The sequence below is a fragment of the Cenococcum geophilum genome (genome assembly GCF_001692895.1).
Source record: "Cenococcum geophilum 1.58 unplaced genomic scaffold K441scaffold_25, whole genome shotgun sequence".
In the NCBI taxonomy this organism is placed as follows: Eukaryota; Fungi; Ascomycota; class Dothideomycetes; order Gloniales; family Gloniaceae; genus Cenococcum; species Cenococcum geophilum.
The window spans coordinates 1,848,237-1,870,947 of record NW_027137583.1 but is presented as its reverse complement, the minus strand read 5'-3'; the positions used below and the strand labels follow the sequence as shown (position 1 = coordinate 1,870,947).

At 33.2% G+C, this 22,711-nt stretch overlaps 1 protein-coding gene across 1 annotated transcript; it reads left to right on the top strand.

Annotated features, from left to right (window-relative positions):
* Positions 1-1,393: 1,393 nt before the first annotated feature.
* Positions 1,394-3,163, top strand: K441DRAFT_661247 (uncharacterized protein). Its single transcript, XM_067648854.1, has 3 exons — positions 1,394-1,877; positions 2,375-2,486; positions 2,540-3,163. Exons 1-3 carry the CDS (start codon positions 1,845-1,847, stop codon positions 2,716-2,718), a joined length of 324 nt encoding a protein of 107 aa, XP_067503322.1. The 5' UTR covers positions 1,394-1,844; the 3' UTR covers positions 2,719-3,163.
* Positions 3,164-22,711: the final 19,548 nt, after the last annotated feature.

Below are 22,711 nucleotides of genomic sequence, written 5' to 3'. Positions count from 1 at the left end.
TAAATAAAGTAGTTAATAAAACTATTACGAAGTAAATTAGCGTACGCTTAAACGGTATAGAAATAGTATATAAATAAAGGATAAGCTTTCACGTAGGACTTAAAGGAAGGTAATATAGTTTACCTAAATATATAAAACCTAAAGACTTAATAACCCTTAAAGAAACTAAACTAGAAGTTTATGGGCCTATACTAAATTAAGAAAAAACTAAGCCTATACGCTTATAAGCTTAAACTACTAACTAAGATAAAAATATATCTAACGTTTTATATAAACTTATTATAACCCTTAAAGGGTAAACCTATAACTTATAAAGTGCCACTACTACCTCCTATAATTATTAATAACGGTAACGGTTCTTATTTTATTAACTTAATTAATAATATACAATAGAAAACATAATCTAAATAATTTAAACTTCTTATTAAGTAAAAAGGATATAAAATATAAACCTAAGAAACCTATAACTAGATTAAGGCCAACGCGCCTTTCTTAATAAAAGAATTCTATAAGGACTATCCTTTATAGCCTACTTTAGCTAAATAGACACAATATAAAGGTAAATAATTGCCGCCCAATATAAATACACGAAAAATAATAATAAGAACTTAAAATATATTATAACGTTTATAATACGGTTATATAATATATAACATATTAAGGAACTTTAACCGGCGGTTAAAGTTATCTAATTAGTTAGATTTGCCTTGCTAAGACTATAAGGGTTATTTTGGCCCTTACTCGGCTGCATCGCCTAGGGGCTCTTAGGGGTCGCCAAGGCTAGCCTTCGGCTAGCCCTTGGCACCTCCTTATAAGCACCTCAGGCTTGCAGCCCTTCCCTCCTCATCGGTTCGTCTCTGTACTCAGGCTATTGCTTACCCTCATTACCATATCGTCCTCTTCCATCGACTCCCTATGTGACTCATGCTCGGCTTGCCTGCTCCCTACCGTACACCCTGGCAATACTGCCTTACATTCGAACCGATCCTACACCCTTGCGGGTGGTAGCCTGCAGCAAGCCGAGGGCTGCGCCCTCGAGCAAAATCACGATCCTCCATTTTTACCTAGGACGATCGCGTTCACTGCGACACAGCAGGTACACCAGCAGACGCCTGGCAGATCGCATCCGCATAACGGTGTTGGAATACGGATCAGGTCCTCTACCTTTACCTAGGACGATCGCGTATGCTGCAGAGCAGCTACACTAGCAGACGCCTGGCAGATCGCATCCGCATATTACGGTGGTAGATACGGATCAGGAGAAAAAAGGAATTCTCAATCCTTTCCCTCTTACCTAGGCCGATTAGTTCACTGTAACAAGCAGGTATACTAGCAGATATCTAGGATCGCGTCCGCTAATAACGGTTATGGAATACGGATTAGAGAAGGGAGACCAGATCGGACGCGATCACCTCCCAAGGAGACTGGTAACGCTCTCTAGGCCAACCGCGGTTCACTTGCGACAGAGGTCCCACCAACAGAGATTGGAAGGTTGAACGTCCTTAAAAGAGATGCAAAGAGCTACGGCTCTTAGATCGTTCGCGATCGCTTAAGGGCTACGGCCCGACCCGGAGACTCTCCGGCTGTCAGCCTGAGGGCTGCCGAGACTAAATCGTAGGCGATTGTCTCTCAGAGCTACGGCTCACCTCGAGCTACGGCTTAAAGATCCTATACGATCGCTCAAGGGCTACGGCCNNACCCGGAGACTCTCCGGTTGTCAGCCATAGAGCTGCCGAGACTAAATCGCAGGCGATTGTCTCTTAGAGCTACGGCTCGCCTTAGAGCTACGGCTCACCTCGAGCTTCGGCTCAAAGATCCTACGCGATCAAGCTTGCAAACACTCTATGGCCAACCGCCGGTTCACCTCGCTACAGGAGGTCCCACCAACAGAGATTGGAAGGTTGAACGTCCTCAAAGAGATGCAGCTACCCTGGAGGCTATCCGATTGCGATTTAATGGCTATCCCAGAGATTGGAAGGTGAACGTCCTCAAAGAGATGCGGCTACCCTGGAGGCTATCCGATTCGATTTAATGGCTATCCGAGAACTGACGTAGTTTTCAAAGCTACGTACTACCATGCGCTTCCAGATCAAATGCAATCAAGGCTACTGCCCAATCAGCCAAAGAGCTGCCGAGGACTAAACCGTAGGCGGTTGTTCTCTTATTAAGCTACGGCCTTACCTCAAGAGCTACAGCTTGCCCAAAGAGAATGGCGGCGGCTCAAAGATCCTACGTGATCGACCCGGAGACTCTCCGGCTGTTCAGCCATAGGGCTGCCGAGACCTAATCGCAGGGCGATTGTCTCTTAGAGCTACAGCTTGCCCAAAAGATATGGCAGCAGCTCAAAGATCGTACGCGATTATCTTTCTGCAAGGGCTTCGGTCGCTCCAAGAGCTCCAGCTTGCATCAAGGCTACAGCTTGCCAAAGAGAATGGCAGCAGGCTCAAAGATCCTACGAGATCTCTTCTTATTGCCAATATTACTCCGTAAATAACAGTGTAATTCAGAAGGAAGGAAACACGCGTATGAGCTATTTTAGCCATCACTTCCTTACAAAAACTGATTGCGCGGCCGGGGGAAAGGCAATTAAGACGTCAATTTAAAGTCTCTAAAAGAGCTACGTCTTACAAAGATCGTACGCGATCTCTTAGCAAAGCTTTGGTTGCTCCAAGAGCTCCAGCTTGCTTCAAAAGCTCACAAAGACCCTATTACAGTTAAATATCGACATCTCTCCGAACCCCTTCCGGGACGAGCCCTCTATAATCTCCCCGCTACCGCAAGGTAATGGAGGGGGCTGACCGCAAGAAGGGGGGGAATGTAAGGGATATTCTTGCGATCAAGCCGGGCTCCAAGTGGGAGACTATCTGGCTGTCAGCCATAGAGCTGCCGAGACTTAATCGCAGGCGATTGTCTCTTCAAGACTGATCGTATACGATCAAGTCTTACCCCACCAGCAGACGCTCTTTTCCTACCTAAAATAGGCCCTTTTTCCCCACTGGGTTTTGGCCATAGGTTAAGGTTTTTTATCGAGGCTGCTTGGCTGGTCCTTTTCCCCCATTTCTTTATTCCCCTGTATAAGCAAGGCTTCTGCACTGCTTACCCTTCTGTATATAGAATCAATCTATTGGGATACGGGCTGGGGGCAGCCCTAACCAAGGGGGGGCAATGTAAGGGTACTTTTGGTCCCCTACTGGCTGCATCGCCTAGGAGCTCTTAGGGGTAGCCAAGGCCTAGCCGAAGGCTAGGCTTGGCACCTCCTTATAAAGCTCCTCAGGCTTGCAGCCCTTCCCTCCTCATCGGTTCGTCTCTGTACTCAGGCTATTGCCTACCCTCATTACCATATCGTCCTCTTCCATCGACTCCCTATGTGACTCATGCTCGGCTTGCCTGCTCCCTACCGTACACCCTGGCAATACTGCCTTACAAAGACCTACTATGAAGATATTAGTTCGGCTTACCGCCTTAACCAAACTAATAGCGATTTTCTATACCGGGTATAGAAAATCCTAATTAGTCTATTTAATAATTAGAACTAGTAAAACCTTATACCGCTACTTAACGCGAAAATATAATATATAATAAGTTATAAGTCTTAACTAAAACCAAATTATTTAGACCTTTAGCTAAAAGGGGGGGGTACTATAATAGGACTAGCCCAGTTACAGTAGGAATGTCTTAGTAAAACACTGAATAGATAAATTCTGACGCTTTAACTAAATTCTGCCAAATTCTGCCAAATTAATTAAATTTTACTAAAGTCTATTAAAGACCGCGTATGTATATACGCACGTATTAACCACTAAGCCCCTAACTATTTAATTATATAATTCTCTTATTATTCCTTTCTCTTCTTTACGTAACGTCTTGTTCTTAGCGAGAGCTATATACCCTTAGATTTAGATAGAATTTATATCGTTCCTTTAAATCTTCCCTAAAGTCTCTTTGCGCCCTTATAACTACCTAAAAACGGATAGTTAAATAGAATATATAAATGCTATAATAGAATAGTATATTTAAATATATATATTATACCTATAGGATAACTAAATAGACTAGCTTATATTTACCAAGTTTATTATAAATAATTCTATCTCGGAAACTATAAAGGTCTCCCTATTTCTAGCTAACTATAGCTAGTATCTATAAATAGGTTTTAAACCCTTTAGTAATGTTCCTTACCCCACTTATTATACCTTATAAGTTATAGAAGCAAATAAATTTATAAAAAAGATAGAGAAACTATAATAGTTCCTTATTAACGAAGTAATATAGACCTAATTTATCTATAAAGCTGCAGCAAATAAGAAACGAACCCTAACACTAGCTTATTAAATTAGTAACTTTATTTAGCTAGATATAAGAAATCTAAATATATAACAACCTATTAAAAAGCTTAATTAGAAGAACATTAGCCCTTATAAGGTTAAGAAGGTTATCTCCTCTTACGCCTACTAATTGTTACGGCTTATACAAATGCCTCTAAACCGAAGCTTGTAGAATACTATATTACGAAGATACTAAGCTAAAGAGAAGGAAAAGGGGTCGCTAAGACCGATATAAATAAATATATAGGGTAAGCCGCCAAGGCGCTAGCTTTAGGCGGGCCAATTATAGGTTAGCAGAATTTGGCAGAATTTGGCAGGTAACGTGCAATAGCGCCGTTATATCACCCCCCTCTTTAAAAGAAAGCCTGCCCTTAGGCTTAGTTAGAAATAGGGTAATACTAGGCTTATAAATATAGGATTATAAAATATAAGATAAGGAGATAAAGGGGATATAAGTATATCCAGACTAAGTATAAAGGGCGATTATAGGCTAAGTGGAAGCACTAAGCTAGAAAGAGTAGCCGCTAAAAGTCTTAGCACGGATCTGACTAATTAAATAACTTTAACCGGCGGTCGAAGTTCCTAAATATCTAAAATTTTACGGCACTGGCAGAAAACGGTAGAATTTGGCAGATAGCTATGTTAGGGCTTTAGGGCGTTTTTGTTCCTATATTCTTTTAGTAACTTATTATCTTTATTATACTAGTATTCTGTTTATTTATCTAGGTACTTTAGGGGTCTAGGCGTATTAGGGTATTAGTTATAGAATTCTTTAAGCTTTTAGGGGCAGCTTATAAAGTTCTATATAGGGTACCAGGTTAGGTTAGAATTATAGCCCTTCCATTAAATATAGTATTTTAGCGTTTCCCGTACTATCTTATAGGCTAGTATTTTATTAACCTCCTATTTATTATTACTGTTTACTTAAACTAGTAGGGGAGGCTCGTTCTTTTGTCTAGGTAATAGGTTGTTTATAGCTTTCCGTAACTTATCTAGTAAGAAGATAGGGTAAACCCTAATTAAATCTGGGAGCTTTATCTTATATAAGTTACCTATCTTCTTAAGAACCTTACACGGTCCTACTATCTAGTAGTTTAACTTATGGCTAGGTCGTTTAGTTTTCTAATTCCTTATTATAACCTAAACTATATCACTAGGGGCAAAATCGGGCTCTTAATAGTGTTTGTTCGCCTACTATTCCATTAACCTTTAAGCTTTTTTTAGGTTCTCGCGGGCTACTATCCAGGCTTCCTTTAATAGTTTAGCGTACTATTAGGCCTTAGTATAGAATAGCTTCTCTTATATAGTCTAGGGTTCTTCTAGCCTTTTCTAGTTAAAGCTTATATAGGGTAAGTATTCTATTTCTAGCTAAATTAGGGTAAACCCTGTAGAGTTATAGGCTAAGGTTACTTACGCGTAGTCTATTAAGGGTAGTAGTTTAGACTAGTTATTCTAGAAATAGTTAATAAAGGGCCTAAGCCTTTAGTCTAGGTACTAATTTATAATATCTATCTAACCGTCTGTCTAGGGGTAATAAGCCGTAGAAAGCCTTAGCTTAATGCTTAGGATTTAGGTAAACTTATTCTAAAAGGCCGATATAAACTATAGCCTATAAATTAGATATAATAGTATCTAGTAGTCTATAGATTTAGTAGACGTAATAGATATATAGCNAGGCTGCCTCTTTAGCATTAATATTCTTATAATAGGGAATTAAGAATAGGCGTTTACTAAAGCGGTTAACTATAACTATAACTATATCATATCCGTTACGGTCCCTAGGTAGTTTATAAAAGTCTATAAAGATATACTATTAAGGGCGCTCTAGTATTAGGAGTGGCTTAAGTAGTCCTAGGGTCTTATTCTATGGGATTATAGCTCTCCTATAGTCTTCGCAGTTCCGTATATATCGATTAATATTTACAACTATTCTCGGCTAGTAGTAGCGGTAGTTAATGATTTTATAGGTCTTGTTCTTACTAGGGTATACTGTAAAGATTTGGCAATAAGCTTCGCGGATTAGTTTAGTCCGTAAATTATTAACGTTAGGGACTATAAGCCGCTCCTAGTATAGGAGCAATCCTTCCTCTATTTTAAAATTAGGGGTTTCTTTTACGGCTTATTTATAAAGGGCCCTTAGGGCGTTAGCCGTGCGGTTTATAGTTAGAAAGCGGTTAATTAGCCCTATTAGCTTATCTAAGGACTCCTTTATTAGTATTAGCTCGTTTTACTAGGAGTCTAGCTCCTTAAGGATCTATAGGTTAAGCTGTTCTAGATAGAGGAGGGCACGCGTTTAATATTAGGTCTTTAGCTTATTCTAGGGTCCTATATCTTATTCTCTTTAGGTTAAGGCATTAGCCTTAGAGTTTTACTTACTAGAATAATATATAATCGTAAAGAAGAATTAGGAGAGTATTTTAGCCTACTAGGCTTATTATCTAGTAAGCTGCTTTATAGTTATAAAGTACTTTAGGGCTTTATAATCTATATATATCTTAATCTAAAAGTTTGTACCTTTAAGCTCTACGCGCTATTAGAAGAGTAATTAAATAATAGCTAGCATTTCTTTATTGTGTACTTTATAGTTACACTTAGCCAGGTCTATTATCTTTAAGAAGAAAGCTATAGGGTACTATTCGCTATCTAGATATAACTATAATAGGATTCCTGCTATAACCCTATTAGAGGCGTCTATTTCTAGCATTAATTTAAGGTCCGGGTTATAATAATAAAGAATTAGGGAAGAAATAAGCCGATCCTTTATCTCTTTAAAGGCTTCTATATAGCTATTATTAAAGATAAAAGGCGTGTCCTTTCTGGTTAGTTATATAAGAGGTTTTGCTATAATTCTGTAGTTATGGATAAACTAGCGATAGAAGTTATAAAAGCTAAGGAAGGATTAGATTTCTTTTACTATATAAGGGGGCTTCTAGTTATAGATTGCCTCTACCTTCTTAGGGTTAACCTTAATTCCTTCTATAGTTATAATAAACCTAAGGTATTTTATACATTTTACCCTAAACTTATATTTCTTAATATTAACTTATAAGCCCGCGTTTTGTAGTCTCTCTAGGACCTTCTTAATATAAACTTAATACTTAAGTTTATCGTCTAAGTATATAAGAATGTTATCTAGGTATACTATATAGAATTTATTAAGGTAATTAAAAAGAACGTTATTTATATACCTTTGGTACGTAGCCGGTCTATTTATTAGTCTAAAAGGAAGAACTTTATATTTATAGGAACTATAACGGGTACGGAACGTTGTTAAATCTTTAGATATAGGGTTTATCCTAATTTGGTGGAAAGCTTGGTAGATATTAAGTTTAGTAAAGATCTTTACCTAGCTTAGACGTATAAGGGTCTTATTAATTAAAGAAATAGGATACTGGTCCTTTTAAGTAATAGCGTTTAGCTTTTAATAGTTAATATAAAAACGAAGGCCTTTATTAGGCTTTTTTATAAATAGGATAGGGGAAATAAAAGGGGCTTAACTTGGCTTAATAAACCCTTTATCTAGGTTGTTAATTAAGTACTGCTTTATTACTTTTAGCTTATCTATTAATTAATAGTAGAGGGGGCTATAGCCTAGTAAGTTATTGGCTTCTAATTAAATCTTATAATTATACGTCTAGTGGGGGGGTAACTTATCTAAGGCCGCCTTTAAGAATGCATCCTTATAGTCTATATAAATAGTAGGAAAGAGGCGTTTAACTAGTTCCTCATTGGTTTCCTTAGCTGGCCTTTCCTCTCTATTATTAATAATTTGGTTAATCTTATATAGGCTCGTTATAAAGATCTTATTGTCCTTCCGGTATATATTAAAGTAAAATACTATAGCGCTAATTGCGGCGATATCTATAGTAGGGGGGTTGCCTAATAATAGGGGCGTATATGACTTTAAGGACTTCTAGGGTACTAGCGTTATTATTACTCCTTTTAGCTCCTGTTGCATCTTTTAGAGGTTATCCCTTATATCCTATTAATACGTTCTTTTCTATACCGGTTAAATTTATGCGATTTAGATATTGTCTATATTACTATCTGTCCCGCTTTTATACGTAAAGTCCTCTTTAAATATAGCGCTTTAGGAGAGTATCTTTATTAGTATAGAGTTCTTTCTAGCTTTGCGGCAGGCGTTTTCTTAGGTAAAGGCTAGGTTATGGGCCTAGATATCCTACTAGTAGGTAGGGTTAGCCCTTATAGCTAATGTCTTACGGTTAGTTTGGATCTCCCTAATAAAGGAAGGCAACCTTAGTCTATCCTTTAGCTAGATAAACCGTCTTTATTATATGTTTAACTAAATATTAAAATAGGATATCTATTTTTGTCTAAGGATTATATTATAGGACCCTAGATCTAGGATATAAAAGGGGATACTATATTAGTGTTGTCCGTTAAGAGTAATATATAACTTTAAGATATAGGTAACGGGCCAACCGGCTTGGCCGTTATAGCCTTTTACCTAAATAGGCTTCTCTAGTCGGATAGCTTCTGTATTTAGAAACTTAGCAACATTATTTATATAGGCAGTATTTATAAAGGCGAAGCTATTTGCTCTAGTGTTAATAAGGGTGGTTATATTAACTCTATATCTATTTTAAGATACTATATATAGAACTATAAAATGCTTTCCACCTATTAACTAACTAAGATTAATCTCTTTAAGATTAATAGGGTACCCTAGGGGGGAGACTTTCCCTAGGGTTCTTCTTTTCCTAACTTATTTAATATTTCTCCTTCCTCTATCTCCTTAATATTGCCTATATCCTTTAGCTCCGGGCAGGATAAGGCAAAGTAACCCTATTTATTGTAGTTGTAATATATGGCCGAGGTAGGGTTAATTAGAGTATTGCGGTGAATACTAGTTAATAGTATAGTACGTAACTAGTTAGGCGAGACTCGCTAGTATATAGTTATAACTGCCTTTAGTATAAGAGTAGTTGTAACTTATCTTCCTACTCTAGCTCCTATAGGTATAGCTAGCGAGTTCTGATTATTACGGAGTTACTTTTACTAATTAGGGTGGGCGTTAATCCGCTTTAGTTTTAAGTCTTTTATAGGTTAGTAAGTTATCTAAGGCTACGGCGATCTTTTCTTATAGCTGGATTATTAGCTTATTATATAGGTCTAATTAGTAGTTTTTAAGGGGAACCTAGCCTTCTCCTGTAAGGTATAGGAATTAAGTTTAGAATTTGGCAAAGGGTTAGTTCGGTTTTATTATTAGGCAATTATAGTTATAATAGGCATTCTATACTTTATTCGGGTTAATACAGATAGCCGCTAGGTACTATATTATCTTATTAATAGATATAAATTGGATAGGGGAGTTGTCCTTAAACTTGGCTTAATATAACGGAACCTTATAGTAAGAACTACGGTGGGTCCTGTTAATAGGCTAAGTGTTAGTGTCACAGGGTAACTCACTAATGCTACTCGAGTAGATACAGTGAATGTTGGTTATAAAGCTTATTGTTTAGAATTAGGGGGTGGGTAAGGAACCTAAGGTTCCTCACTACGCTAGTGCCGCGGCGACACGTAATAACACGTAACGACCGCTTGCCTTATTCCCGATACTAGCAACTCTTCTTTTATAGTTGCCATCTATATACACTTATAGATTGCTACTATATAAAGATACAAAGCTAAGGAAAAGAAGAAGAAGAAATAAAGGGGAAGGGGTAGCGTAGGTATCTATACGGGTTCATACAAAGATATCAGTTCCGCTCACTACTCTTAGCCAAGCTAATGGCGATTTTCCATCCCGGGGATAGAAAATCCTAATTAGCCAGCTTAATAAATAGCGTTAGCAGAATTCCATACCGCTACCTAAATCGATTAGGCGCGGCGCTCTTAGTAAGAATCTAACTAATTAGATAACTTTAACCGGCGGTTAAAGTTCTATAAGATCTTAACTTCTTTAAATTTCCCTCTTAACCTAACCTTTAACTTGTATATATAGAGTATTTATATTAATAAACGTCTCTAGTGCCTTATTTAGGTTTACCTTCGTCATTATATTTGCCAGGTTATCTTAGCCATTAATCTATCAGATTTTAAGGAGTTCTTAACGCTTATAGGACTACTAAAGTGCCATAATATCAATTATAAGGCGCTTCTCCTTTATAGTACTAAGCTTAATTAAACACTTATAAAGGGAATATAAGTCGGTGTACACGATTATAGGAATAGCGGGAAGTTTAAGTCAATCTATAATTATCTTAAGGGTAGTTCTAATTACAATTGCTATATTAACACCGCTAACCATTCTATATATCTCTGACGCTAGAATGCTTTAAGTAACGCGCTTACTTTTAGTTAAGCTCTAATAGATAAAATTACCGTAGATCGTGAAGTCATTCTCTCTAGTAGATTTGTTTGTAATAATAAACTTATATTCTAGCTAGGAGCTAAAATCTTTATTATTTATAAACAATCCATTAATAAACATAAAGAGCTTAGCGGTAGGAAGATTAATAGGCACGTAGAGTAGTCCTTAATTAAGATAGTTTATTTACCAGAAAAGACGCTTATTTAGGTTAAGAATATTATCCTTAATTAGTTCCTGGTATTAGGCAGTAATAAAAAGATTAAAGGAAGCCTTAGGTTAATAAATAGAAGCAATATAAACTCCACAAGCGCGTTACTCCATATATCCTTGCTTTAGAGAATTAATATTAATAATATTAATCTTCTTACCTTAACCCTTCTAGCGTAAAGCAATAGAATCCTTATTTAGGGAAAAAATGCATCTATTAAAGAGCAATAGTATTATTAAATTAAGTCTTTCCTTTANCTTTACTATAAGGTTTGCCTTTACTAGCTTATCCTCTTTAAGGGCTAAGAATTAGTCGTCTCCTAAGATAATTATATTATTAGTTTATATGCCAATAATTCTAAATAAAGTTCTCGTAGTTATAATAAGGAAGCAAGGATTAAACATAGAAGTAGTTATTAAAAGCTTCTCTTTATAGTGCTTGCTGTAAGTAGCCCACTAATAAGTTCCTGCCTCTGCGATTCCGTATAATAGCTTAAGGATAACCATAATTATATCTTTAGGATATTAGTGGCGAATTTGCTCTAGAAGATATACTAATATTAAGCGCTAAAGGTGCGTCTCTAATTAGGTATAGGCTTAAGTAATATCTTATAAATAAACTACTATTCTATTCTTTATTAAGGAGGGAGCTAGCACAATAATAACTCGCTAACTAGCTCGTTAAATTATAGGAGATTACATAAGAATTACCTCCTTACTATTATTGTTATAACCTTAGATAATAAGCCTTAATTTCTTAAATAGGGCGTTAGTAGCTTTACCCTTAATCTTGTTAACCATTCTTAACTTAAAGATGCGAACTCCATTAAACTTAGTAGGGTTATATTTCTTAAATTTAAAGACTTCTCTCATAATAAGACCGTCGATCTCCTATTTATTAGATGCTTAGAAAGGAGCTCTTAAAGTTATAATACGGCCTTCTTTTTAAAGCTGTTTTATAAGCTTAAAGTTATCCTTCTCTTTAGCTGTTATAAAAGCCATTAATAACTTATCTCTACTCTTAATAGCAGTAACAAATTGCTCTTTAAAATCTATAAGATATTAGTGATTCTATAATCCCTTTAGGCGACCTCTACCGCGTTATAGTTATAGCATATCTACTATAATTATATTAGAATCGTTGTCGCCTTCTAGAGCACGTTAATTATAGTTCTCCTCTAGGGTATTCTCTAGGGCATCCTATAAAGGCTTAGAGCTATTATTCTTATAGTAGGGCTTAACAACGGTTAAGTGGAATTAAGTAGGTTTATGGGGCATCTAGAGAGTATAGGTTTAACTATTAATTATAATAAGTTTATATAGGCCTAACCATCCTCCCTTTTTATACTATACGCGTACCTTAGATTAGAGCGGCAGATTAAGCGTAGTTAAGGTATTTAGGCTATTTCTTATTCCTAGTATATCGTTGACCTAGCGCGTGGCGTAAAGACGTTATACCTCCTTTATTGCTTTGCGGATAGCCTTAACTCATTATATAATAGAGGGAGATAGTAGAGAATTATTAGTTATTTAAGGGTAGGCGCTAAAGACTAGCAATATAGGTATAAGCCTATCTAGACCAGCGGAATCGTTAATAGCCTTAACAGCTATCTATAAGATAAGCTCTTTACTAGCATCCTCTAGTTCCGAAGAAATAATCTTATATACTCGGCGTAATAATATATAGTATTATTCTACTTTTCCGATGCTATTATGTGCCTTAATAGGGACTTCCTTAACCTTAATTTCTATTACCTTTACCTATTGCCGAAACTCTATAAATAAGAAGTTCCTTCCTATGTTATAAATAATTTAATTAGGGGGTTCTAGGTAGATATTAATCTAGTATAATTAAAGAGTATCCTATATGTTCCTAGCTAATATATCCCTTAGGAAGTGTACGGCTTAGAAGAATATTAAGAAGTTAATAACTTAGAGTACTAGCTTACCGCTAAGATATATAATATTAATAATAATACAGAAGTTAAAGTTATAGTTATCTTTAAGGGTAAACTTAAATCGGCTAGGGGACTTCTGGTTTATTTAGTAGTAATAGTAGTACTTTATAAGATGCTTAATTATTTTAACCTTAACTTTATAACCTACTTACTAAAGAACCCTAAGTAGTTAGTGAATAGATAGGTGGCTAAAATAACGGTATAGTTAACGTAGCTCTAACTCGGTTAAGTGGCTCTAAGTAATACTCCTTTCTAGCTATTAAAGGAGCAACTAAGGGTAACCCTACTTACGTATAATGGGCACCCGATTATCTCCTTAAATAAGTATATTCTTAAGGTTATTAAGCTTAATACCTAATTTATCTATATCTTAGATGCAGAATAGAAACAGGGTATTTATAGGAATAATGTGGAAAATAATATATCCTAACGGGGTTTAGACTTTAATTATACTAAGAGAGATTATAGTACCCTTATTAAAGCGAATTATATATTAGCCTGCCATTAATTAGTTAATCTAAATAGAGCTATTAAGCTACTAAAGAGCTCGTACTTAAGGTTCTCCTACTATAGATACTCCTACGGCTCTAGTATCTGGTATAATACCATAGAAGACGTTCGCTAAGTATTTATCGTCAAATAAGAACATAGAACTCTCCCTTAGCTTATTAAAGATATTTAACTTCGTAACAGAATAAAGCGTAGATTAGTTATTAAAAATAGCAATAGTTTATATGCTATCTACCTCACTAAATTTAGTAAAGTATTAGTTGAAAAGGTAGTCCTTAATTTCCATATCTATAAGGAGTTATTCAGCCTTATTAACCTTACCCTTAAGATCTTCTATACCTTTATATTAAACCAGGAAGCTTTAAAAGTAGGCTATAGTAACCTTACGGTTTCTAACATTTCTTATACTTTAGCGAAACTTATTATATACCTTCTTTCGTCTATTAAAAGGGTGCCTAGTTAACTAGCAATTTAGCTTCTTATAAACGTAACACTTCTTCTAGCAATTACTTTAAAATAAACCTCTATAAGGACCTCTACGGTTACCTTATAGTCGGCATTAATTATACCCTTTACCGTATCCCCTACTATAATATATTTAATTAGTCCAGTTATAGTTATATTAATTATCTAGGTTAATTAAAGTAGGTTAGGGTTAGGCGTTAAATTACTACACTTCTTAAGAACGTAGAGCGGTGCTGATAAAGGATCTTAATTAAGTACACACTCCTTTATAAGTATTTACAGGATTAAAGAGAGTAAGGTTATATTCTTTAATACCTTAGCATACGCTAATAACTTAATCGCGTAGGCTAAAGTCCTCTTAATATAATTCGGATAAACTACGCTAAATCGTCTAAAGTTAATTAAAGAGCTTTTAAAGATAATTAAGCCGAGAAACACCTAGGTTTGTAGTAATAATCCTTAGAAAGGTAGTCTCTCTCCATTTTAATATATACTATTACTTATTCTCTTCTGTTTTAAAGTAGTATTTTAACTTATATATTATACGGTTAAAATTATACCCTTTTCCTGCTAAATAATTATAGTAGAAGGTGCTAGCGCGGCCTTTAAGCATAACGGAATAGGCGTTATGATATTAGTTAGGTTCTAGTCCTACCTTCTAGCAACAGTTGTAGAAGATACGTGGCTTTAAATTAAGGATATTATACAGCTTCTTACTAAACTTCTTTTTCTAGTCTAAATAGAGCTTCGTAAGATCCGTAAGTAACTTTAAAATACCTCTGAGTGGCGCTAGGTCGGGTTGAGATTGTATTAGAGATTAAGGAGATAGGGATTATATTATAGGCTATAGTAGGGACGTAGAGCTTAATAGAATAGAGTATAGTACTTAATCTTGCTATAGGAGAGTTTAAAGGTTATTAAGTCGCGAAGCAAGGGGTTCTAGAGTAATGGAACTAGAGCACGTCTCTAGTAGCGTATTACTTAGATTCCATTATAAGTTAAGCTTCTTTATAGTGCGTAGTTAGTGCTTAATCTCTTATAGAGTCTATTTATGTTCTTCTTTTACTTTAATAATATACTCCTAAATATTATCTCTAATATCTCCCCCATCTATAGGGACAAATACTCCATACTCCTAAATGAAGTTATGGAAGTCCTATACGAGATCCTTATATATAGGAACCTATATTTCCTTTATCTATCTTATAAAGTCCTCCTTTATACAATACCATAGCATAGTATTATTATATTCGCTATCTTTGTAGTATGCTATACGGTATAATAAGAATCCATTTAGCTCCTTTTACTTAGCGGTTATAAAGTCGGTTATAGGTCTATCCTATATCTTTAGGTTAATATCTTTCTTATACTTCTTTAGATAGGTTAACGCTATAATAACAGTTGTTTAACGTATAGAGAGTGTTAAAAATATAGGGATAGCGTACTAGTAGAACTTTAATAGTCTAGCAGAGCTAAAATTATTGTAAGGTAAGGGTGTGCTAGTACTGCCTTAGATGCTAACAGAGGAGTATAAGGGCCAGAGAGCGCGTTATTAACGTGATTTTGATGTGGCAGGGCCGCTAGGAACGTGGCAGAGTATTAAGAGTATTATTTTTAACGCGTTTTAGACATTAACTTAGGACCTTAGGTTTAGTAATACTTCTAACCTAAAGTACTTAACCAAATCTTCGTAAACGTGGTTATTCTATATAATAGACGCAACTTAGTATCTCCTAGTACTCAATAACACTTCTATTACTAGTTTTCCGCAAGTTTAAGGTAGTATAGTATTACCGGGATCCATTCTATATAAGCGCATATAGCACCCCTACACAAGACTATCTCTTCTATTAAAAACCTTACTGTTCTATAGTTAACTGTGTATTTAACCACTGATCAATATTAGTGTTATAGGGTAACTCACTAATGCTACTTAAGTAAACACAGTAAATGTTAGTTATAAAGCTTGTTGTTTAGAATTAGGGGGTAGGTAAGGAACCTAAGGTTCCTCACTACGCTAGTGCTGCGGCGACACGTAACGACACGTGACAACCGCTTGCCTTATTCCCGACACTAAGTATATAGGAATAGATAAGTTAATAATATAATAATAACTAGTGGAGTGGTTGCCTAATAGATTAACTCTAATTATATTCTGAGAATTATTATAAGGAAGGAACTATTTAGGTAGGGATTAAGGGTCCTTAAATATATAACCGTACTTCTAAGAAAGTCGTTACTCTATCTACTCTATCTACTCTATTCGCTTTATAGCAGATCTTATAGATTATATAGATTATACAGATTATATTACGTAACTCTACTTACTATTTCTCGTTATATAGTTCCACGGGTTTTATTCTAGACCGTGCTTATATTAACTAACTAGCTTTTTTTAACTCCTCTTTAAGTAGTTATAACATTGTACTTAAAGCGTCTGTAACACTATTTCCCTCCTCTTTATCTTTATCCTTAAAGATACCTAGCTTTTCTAGGTTGTTTACTAGAGGTATAATATCTATCTAATTAATTTAGTTAATATCCTTGCTTATAATGCCTAAAGTACCTTCTTCTCCCTCTATAGCTCGTCGGTCTTATACCGTTACTATAATATTATCTCTTAGTAAGATATTACCGTCTCTATATTCTCGTTATACAAAAGAGGGGTTAGTTTACGTTGCGTTAGCGAGTCCTTTATCTTAGCAACCTTCCTTTTATTTAGAGTGCACTAAGGTAAACGTTTAATTATTTTATAATATTTATTCCGTTTCTAACACTAAGTATACGCATCCTATTACTCTAAATAGTCTTTAAGTTCCCTTATTAATTACTACTAGGGTTTTAGGTTTAATCTGCTGCTATAAGGCTCAATAATAAGCTCTTAAGCGCCTTTACTAAACTTTGTCGTTTCTATAATACTAAGAAGGAGGCTGCTAACGCTTAGCAATATACTTTTAATTCTTGTCTTACTACATCTGCTTAGTTAATCCGTCTTAAGAAAGTTCGTAAAAAGATCTGTTTTAAGGAGTAGAAGCTTATAGAATAAGGTTTATAGAAACTTGGCAATAAAAGAATAGATTCTTTTCTAATAGAAAAGGAAATAACTTTAAGTAATTCGGCAATCGTTCTTCCTATATCCCCCTTAGGTGGTTCGTTTTTTAGTAATTCTTCTTTATTAATACTGCCTAACCTCTTTTCTTCCGATACTCTTATACCTTTCCTATAGCATTCTTTAAATTTTCTAGTAGCTCCTAGGTAGTCTTATTATAGCCTATCTACTTTACTTTATACTATATTTTATTATTAATATCCTTATAACTAATGATCTTTAAAACTTACTATTTATCCTCTTCTTGTCCTCTATACGTGTCTGCTTTATAAACTAATGGCTTAATATTCCCGTATACTAGCTCTAGTATTGCAATATACTATATAGGGTAGATCTTTATTTTAGCTAGTAGGTTTAACTTAAATATAACTAATAAAATTTTCTTTTTAATTTTAAAAGGTCCTAGTCTAATATAATCTAACTTCTTACTTAGTTATTAACTCTTAAAATTTTTATATAATAGCTATACTTTATCTCCCTCCTTAGGATCTGGTCCCTTAGATCTCTTAACATTATAGTACTTTTTTATTCTCTATTATACTACCTTTACTATTTCTATAAGGTTTATATAAAGATTTATTAGTGTCTCTATTCTTTACTTAGCTATACTACTTATTTTCTTCGCTTATTGTAGTAATAGTAATATTCTTAGCTTATATCCATAATTCGCCTTAAATAGTAATATTTCCATTCCTTCTTAGGGTGTTATATTATATGCGAACTATATAACTAGTAACAATAATACCTAATTATTTTGTGTATAATTAATATAGTGTCTTAAATACTGCTTTAGTGTCTAATTTAGTCTTTTTATTTAACTGTTTGTCTGCGGGTAATATATAGTAGAAGTTACTACTTAAACTCCTTATTCTACTAAAAATACCTCCTAAAATACTACTATAAATCTTAGATCTCTATCCAATATAATTTTACTTAGTGCTCCATATCTTATAAATACTTCTTTAATATAAATTCTAGTAATATCTTCTGCTAAGATTTCTTCTATGCATACTATAAAGTATCCCTACTTTATTAGCTTATCTACTATTATTAAGATTATATTATAATCTTATCCGGTAATAGGATCTCTTAACTTTAGCAACTTTATAATAAAGTCCTATAATATAACCTCCTATAGTCTCTCTAGTATTTTAATAGGTTGTAGCCCTCTATATGGCTTATATCTTATTAGTTTATTTCTTTAGCAATCTAGATATTTCTTTATAACTTATCTTGCTAGTCCCTAGATTTTATTAATAATATACTCTTTTTAGAGTCTTAATACTAAGCCTATAGCTCTATTATGTTCTTAAGTTAGTCCCTTATAAAATAACTTAATAAACTATCTCGTAATACTCCTAGGTATATATATTGCTTCTTAGTTTTTATACTACTCTAAGTTTAAATCCTCTGCCTATACTTCTTAGATCTTTTATAACTAGTTACTCTCTAGTAATTTATAAGTCTAACTAATTTCTCTTATTGCTATGATTTTTGGATAATTATATCTAATTAATCTGTTTATGTCCTTTCGCAGTAAAGCCCCTAATAGCTTTTTATTATTTTATAGTTTAGCCTTTTTACTTAGAGTATCTGCTTATACGTTGTTTGTACCTTTAGTATACTAAATCTTAAAATAGTATTCTGTAAATATTTCTGCCTATTTAACTTATCTTTAGTTAAGTTCTTTTATTATTAGGAACCTTATTAAGTTCTTATAATCCGTCTTAACTATAAATAGCTTCTCTATACCTTATAAGAATACTTTCTATTTTTAAAATACTATAACTATACCTAATAACTCCTTATTATAGATATTATAGTTTAGTTCTAGTAGTGTTATCTTTTAACTATAGTATGCTACTAGGTGCTATCCGTCTTTATATTTCTATAGGAAGTATGCCCCTAGTGTAAAGTCTAATATATTTATTTTAACCACTATTTCTAGTTTTAGTTAGTAGATTTTAAGGATTAGGTCTTAGGTAAACAACTCCTTAACCTCTATAAATAGTTTCCTTTACTCTTCTTCCTATACCTAAGGTTTTTCTTTCTTTATTAACCTTATAAATAGCTTAATATCCTTTAACTATTACGCTATAAACCTTTTGCAATAATTATAAAACCCTAGAAATAACCTTAACTATATAACGTTCTTTAGTTCTTACTAATTTACTATAGCCTTAATCTTCTTTAGATCTATACTTAGTTAGCCTAGTTTAATAATAAATCCTATAAATTTTGTTTTCTTAGTAAAGAATTTATATTTCTTAATTACTACTAGTATCTATTCTTCCTATAGTCTCTTTAAGACCTATTTAATATATTTTTTATACTCTTCCTTACTTATTAAGTAGATAATAATATTATTAAGGTATACTATAACGAATTTATCTAAGTATTCTCTTAATACATTGTTAATACGTTTCTAAAATGGTACTAATGTATTTATAAGCCTAAACTGTATTACTAATAGTTTATATAGTCCTTCCTTTGACCTAAAGGCTGCCTTTTATTTATCGCCTTCCTTAATCCTAATTTAATAGTACGCCTATCTTAGATCTATCTTTGTAAAGATTTGCGCATTACTAATCCTATCTTAGATTTTGCTAATTAAGGGTAAAGAATATCTATCCTTTCTAGTAATACTATTTAACTATTTATAGTTAATGCATAGTCTAAGTTTCCCGTTTTTCTTTAGTATAAATAGTACTAGATAACCTATTAATAACTATAATAGTTTAATATATCCCTTTTATAAGTTCTCCTAGATAAACTCCTTTAATACTCTCCCTTCTTTTTTGGTAAGCTTATAGATTAGAAAAAATCTTAAATTTATTTCTAGTTTTAATTCTATTTTATAGTCCTATGCTATATACTCTAACAGCTTCTTATTTTTTAGTAACTATAGTTTCTTGCCGTATTTATAGTATCTCTTTAGTATATAGCTTAGTCCTTTATTTATTTCTTTATAGGTTACTCTTACTTAGTACTATACTATCTTAGCTTATTATTATACTTTACGGTATTAAGTATTTTTAATATTAACCTAACCTATAACCCAATCAATCTTTAGATTATATTTTTATAACTAAGGTATTTTTAACACTACCTTATTATTCCCTAATGGTAATATATTAAAGGATATCTTAATTTATCTTCCCTTAATGGTTATTTAAATAGGTCCTGTTTTAAGATTAATAATACCTCCTCTATAGGCTATTAGATCTCCTAAAATTGTAACTAGTAGATATAGGTGCTCTTTCTGTCTATATAGTAGCCCTATTCTTTTAACTACTACTAATGAAATATGGTTCCTTATTGCTCCACTATCTACTAATACTTTAAACTACTGGTCTTGCTATTTAACTTATAAATTTAGGTATTATCTTTAAATTCCTTTAAGGGTTTAAGGCTCTACTACTAGCTCCCTCTAGTCCTATAGGCCTCTACTTTTCCTAACTATTAGCTACTAGATCTTTATATACTTAGCTTACTCTTTAGCTAATACTTTATTCGTTTCTTATCCTTAATATACTATAGATACATATTTTCTAGATATTTCTACTACTGTTATCCGTTTAAGTATTTTTCCGTAAGGAATCTTCCTAGTTAAAATATTAAGTCTCCTAACTTCTAGACTTCCGCTAGATGCTAGCTATATATATACTTAGCATTTCTATACTATTGCTTATCTAGCGCCCAATATATCCTTATAGGGTATTTCCAGTTCTTTTCTTTTGGATTTTTATGCATCTTGTATATGTCGTCTATATATATAATCTATAATAGCGTATAGTATGCTAGGTGCTTTAGGTTAACTCTTAACTTATTTTTATCCTTAAGTTTAAACCTCTATCGTGTTAATTTAAATGTTATAACTTTGTTTGCAGGTACTAAAATACGCCTTTTACTTCTTTAGTCCTCTAATTATTCCTTTAAATCCTTTAATATTATAATTAAGGCTCCCTTAATATGATTTATTGCTTTTTCTATAATTAGATAATCTTAGATAACTTTCTTATCTAACTATATATAGAAATCTTCCTATTTATTATTATACCTTTGTCTATACTACCTTTAGTATAGCTGTTAAAGTATATACGGTCTATCTATAAGGAAGTATCTTTTTATTACTATATTATAACAGCCTTTAGTATACTATTCCTTAAACCTAGTTAAAATCCCTAGATCCTTTTTATTTTTCAGTTTAATAAGCCACTTAGCTTTTAGCGTACCTACTCTTAGCCTATTAGTGATTCTTTATACTAGTGCTCTATCTCGTGTATGACTTATAATGCTAGATTTTATATTTAGTTTCTGTTCTTACTATATAAGGATTTTTGCCCTAAACTTGTCTATAGTTTCTTATTATTTATGTCTTATAATTAGATCCTTAAAGTTCTCTTACTTTTTAATCTTTAGGCTAAACGCTATATTCCCCTAGTAAGTCTTCTAGGTTTATATATCTGTCTCCTAATCTAACAACTATTTATATTACAGATTCTCTAATTTGTAGTAAAGCCTCTTACCTTTTACTTGCGGGTGTTTTTATTTATACTCTAAATTCTTAGTCCCTTAAATTCTTTAATCCTAAGCTTACTTCTTTCTTAAGCTATACTCTAGCCTTAGTTTAATTAGGCTTTGCTAGTATTCTTATCTTATCTTAAAAGTCTTAAATCTCACTTATCTTGTCTTAAGAGTCTTATGCCTTTAGGAAACTTTATCCTAAGCTTATTTATATATTACTAAACTAAGCTGCTGCTCTACTCTATTGGTTATTATCCGTTATAGGTCCTTAAGCGTGCCTTATCTCGTCTTAAGAATCTTAGTTATCTCTTATCTTATCTTAAGAATCTTAAGCCTTTAGCCTTTTACCTTTATTAAGTAGTAAGCTAGCACTAGCAGTCGTCTACTTGCTTAATCGTCTATAAATATTACTCCTTCCATCTTATAAAGCGATGGATGCTATATTTAATAGTATTATAATACCTGTTACTAAACCTTGCTTTATAGCGGTTTTAGTCTCTACTTCTATTACGTTATTAAGGTTTAGATACTCCTAGTTAGTTCCTTTTTTTCCCTTATTACTATTAATTAATAAATACTCTAACTCTATTATTATTATTACTAATCTTTATCCGTATATTGCTGTAATATCTTAATTTAGCTTATAGAGTTAATCTTATTCTTTATTTAACTTTATAGTTCCCTTAAGTCCTTTTAACTCTAGCTCCTATAGCTAATAGCTTACGCCATACTTAGTATCTTTATAAATTTGGTATATATTATTGTAATAAAACGCAAAACTTTAGATTAAACATTTCTTTATTCCTCGTAGTACACTATTATCCCTCTTTACGTATATATTATATACTGTTAGTCTAGTTCCTTTTACTATATAGTAACTCTAACTACTTTTATAATCTCTGGTGAAATAACCCTATTTTTTATAATTTATATAAGCTTTATCTTTAAACCATTATTTCTGCTATAAAGTTTGCTTAAATATCTTCTACTATTAAGATTCTTGGTTTAGCCTATACTCCTTAGTCCTATAATTACTTAATCCTTAACTTCTAGGTTTTTGTAGTTATTTTCCCTATCTCTTATAGGTTTCTTTAGTACTACTAAGGTCTATTAGCTTTACGCCATACTATAGTTTCTAATTTAGCTTTAGTTATTCCGTACTCTATATCTTATATAACTATAGAACTCTATGCTAGCCTATCTTAGCCTATTCCCTTTAGAAGATCCTATTATTAATTTTAATCGCTTAATTTATTAATTCTTTAAGGGTGTCCGC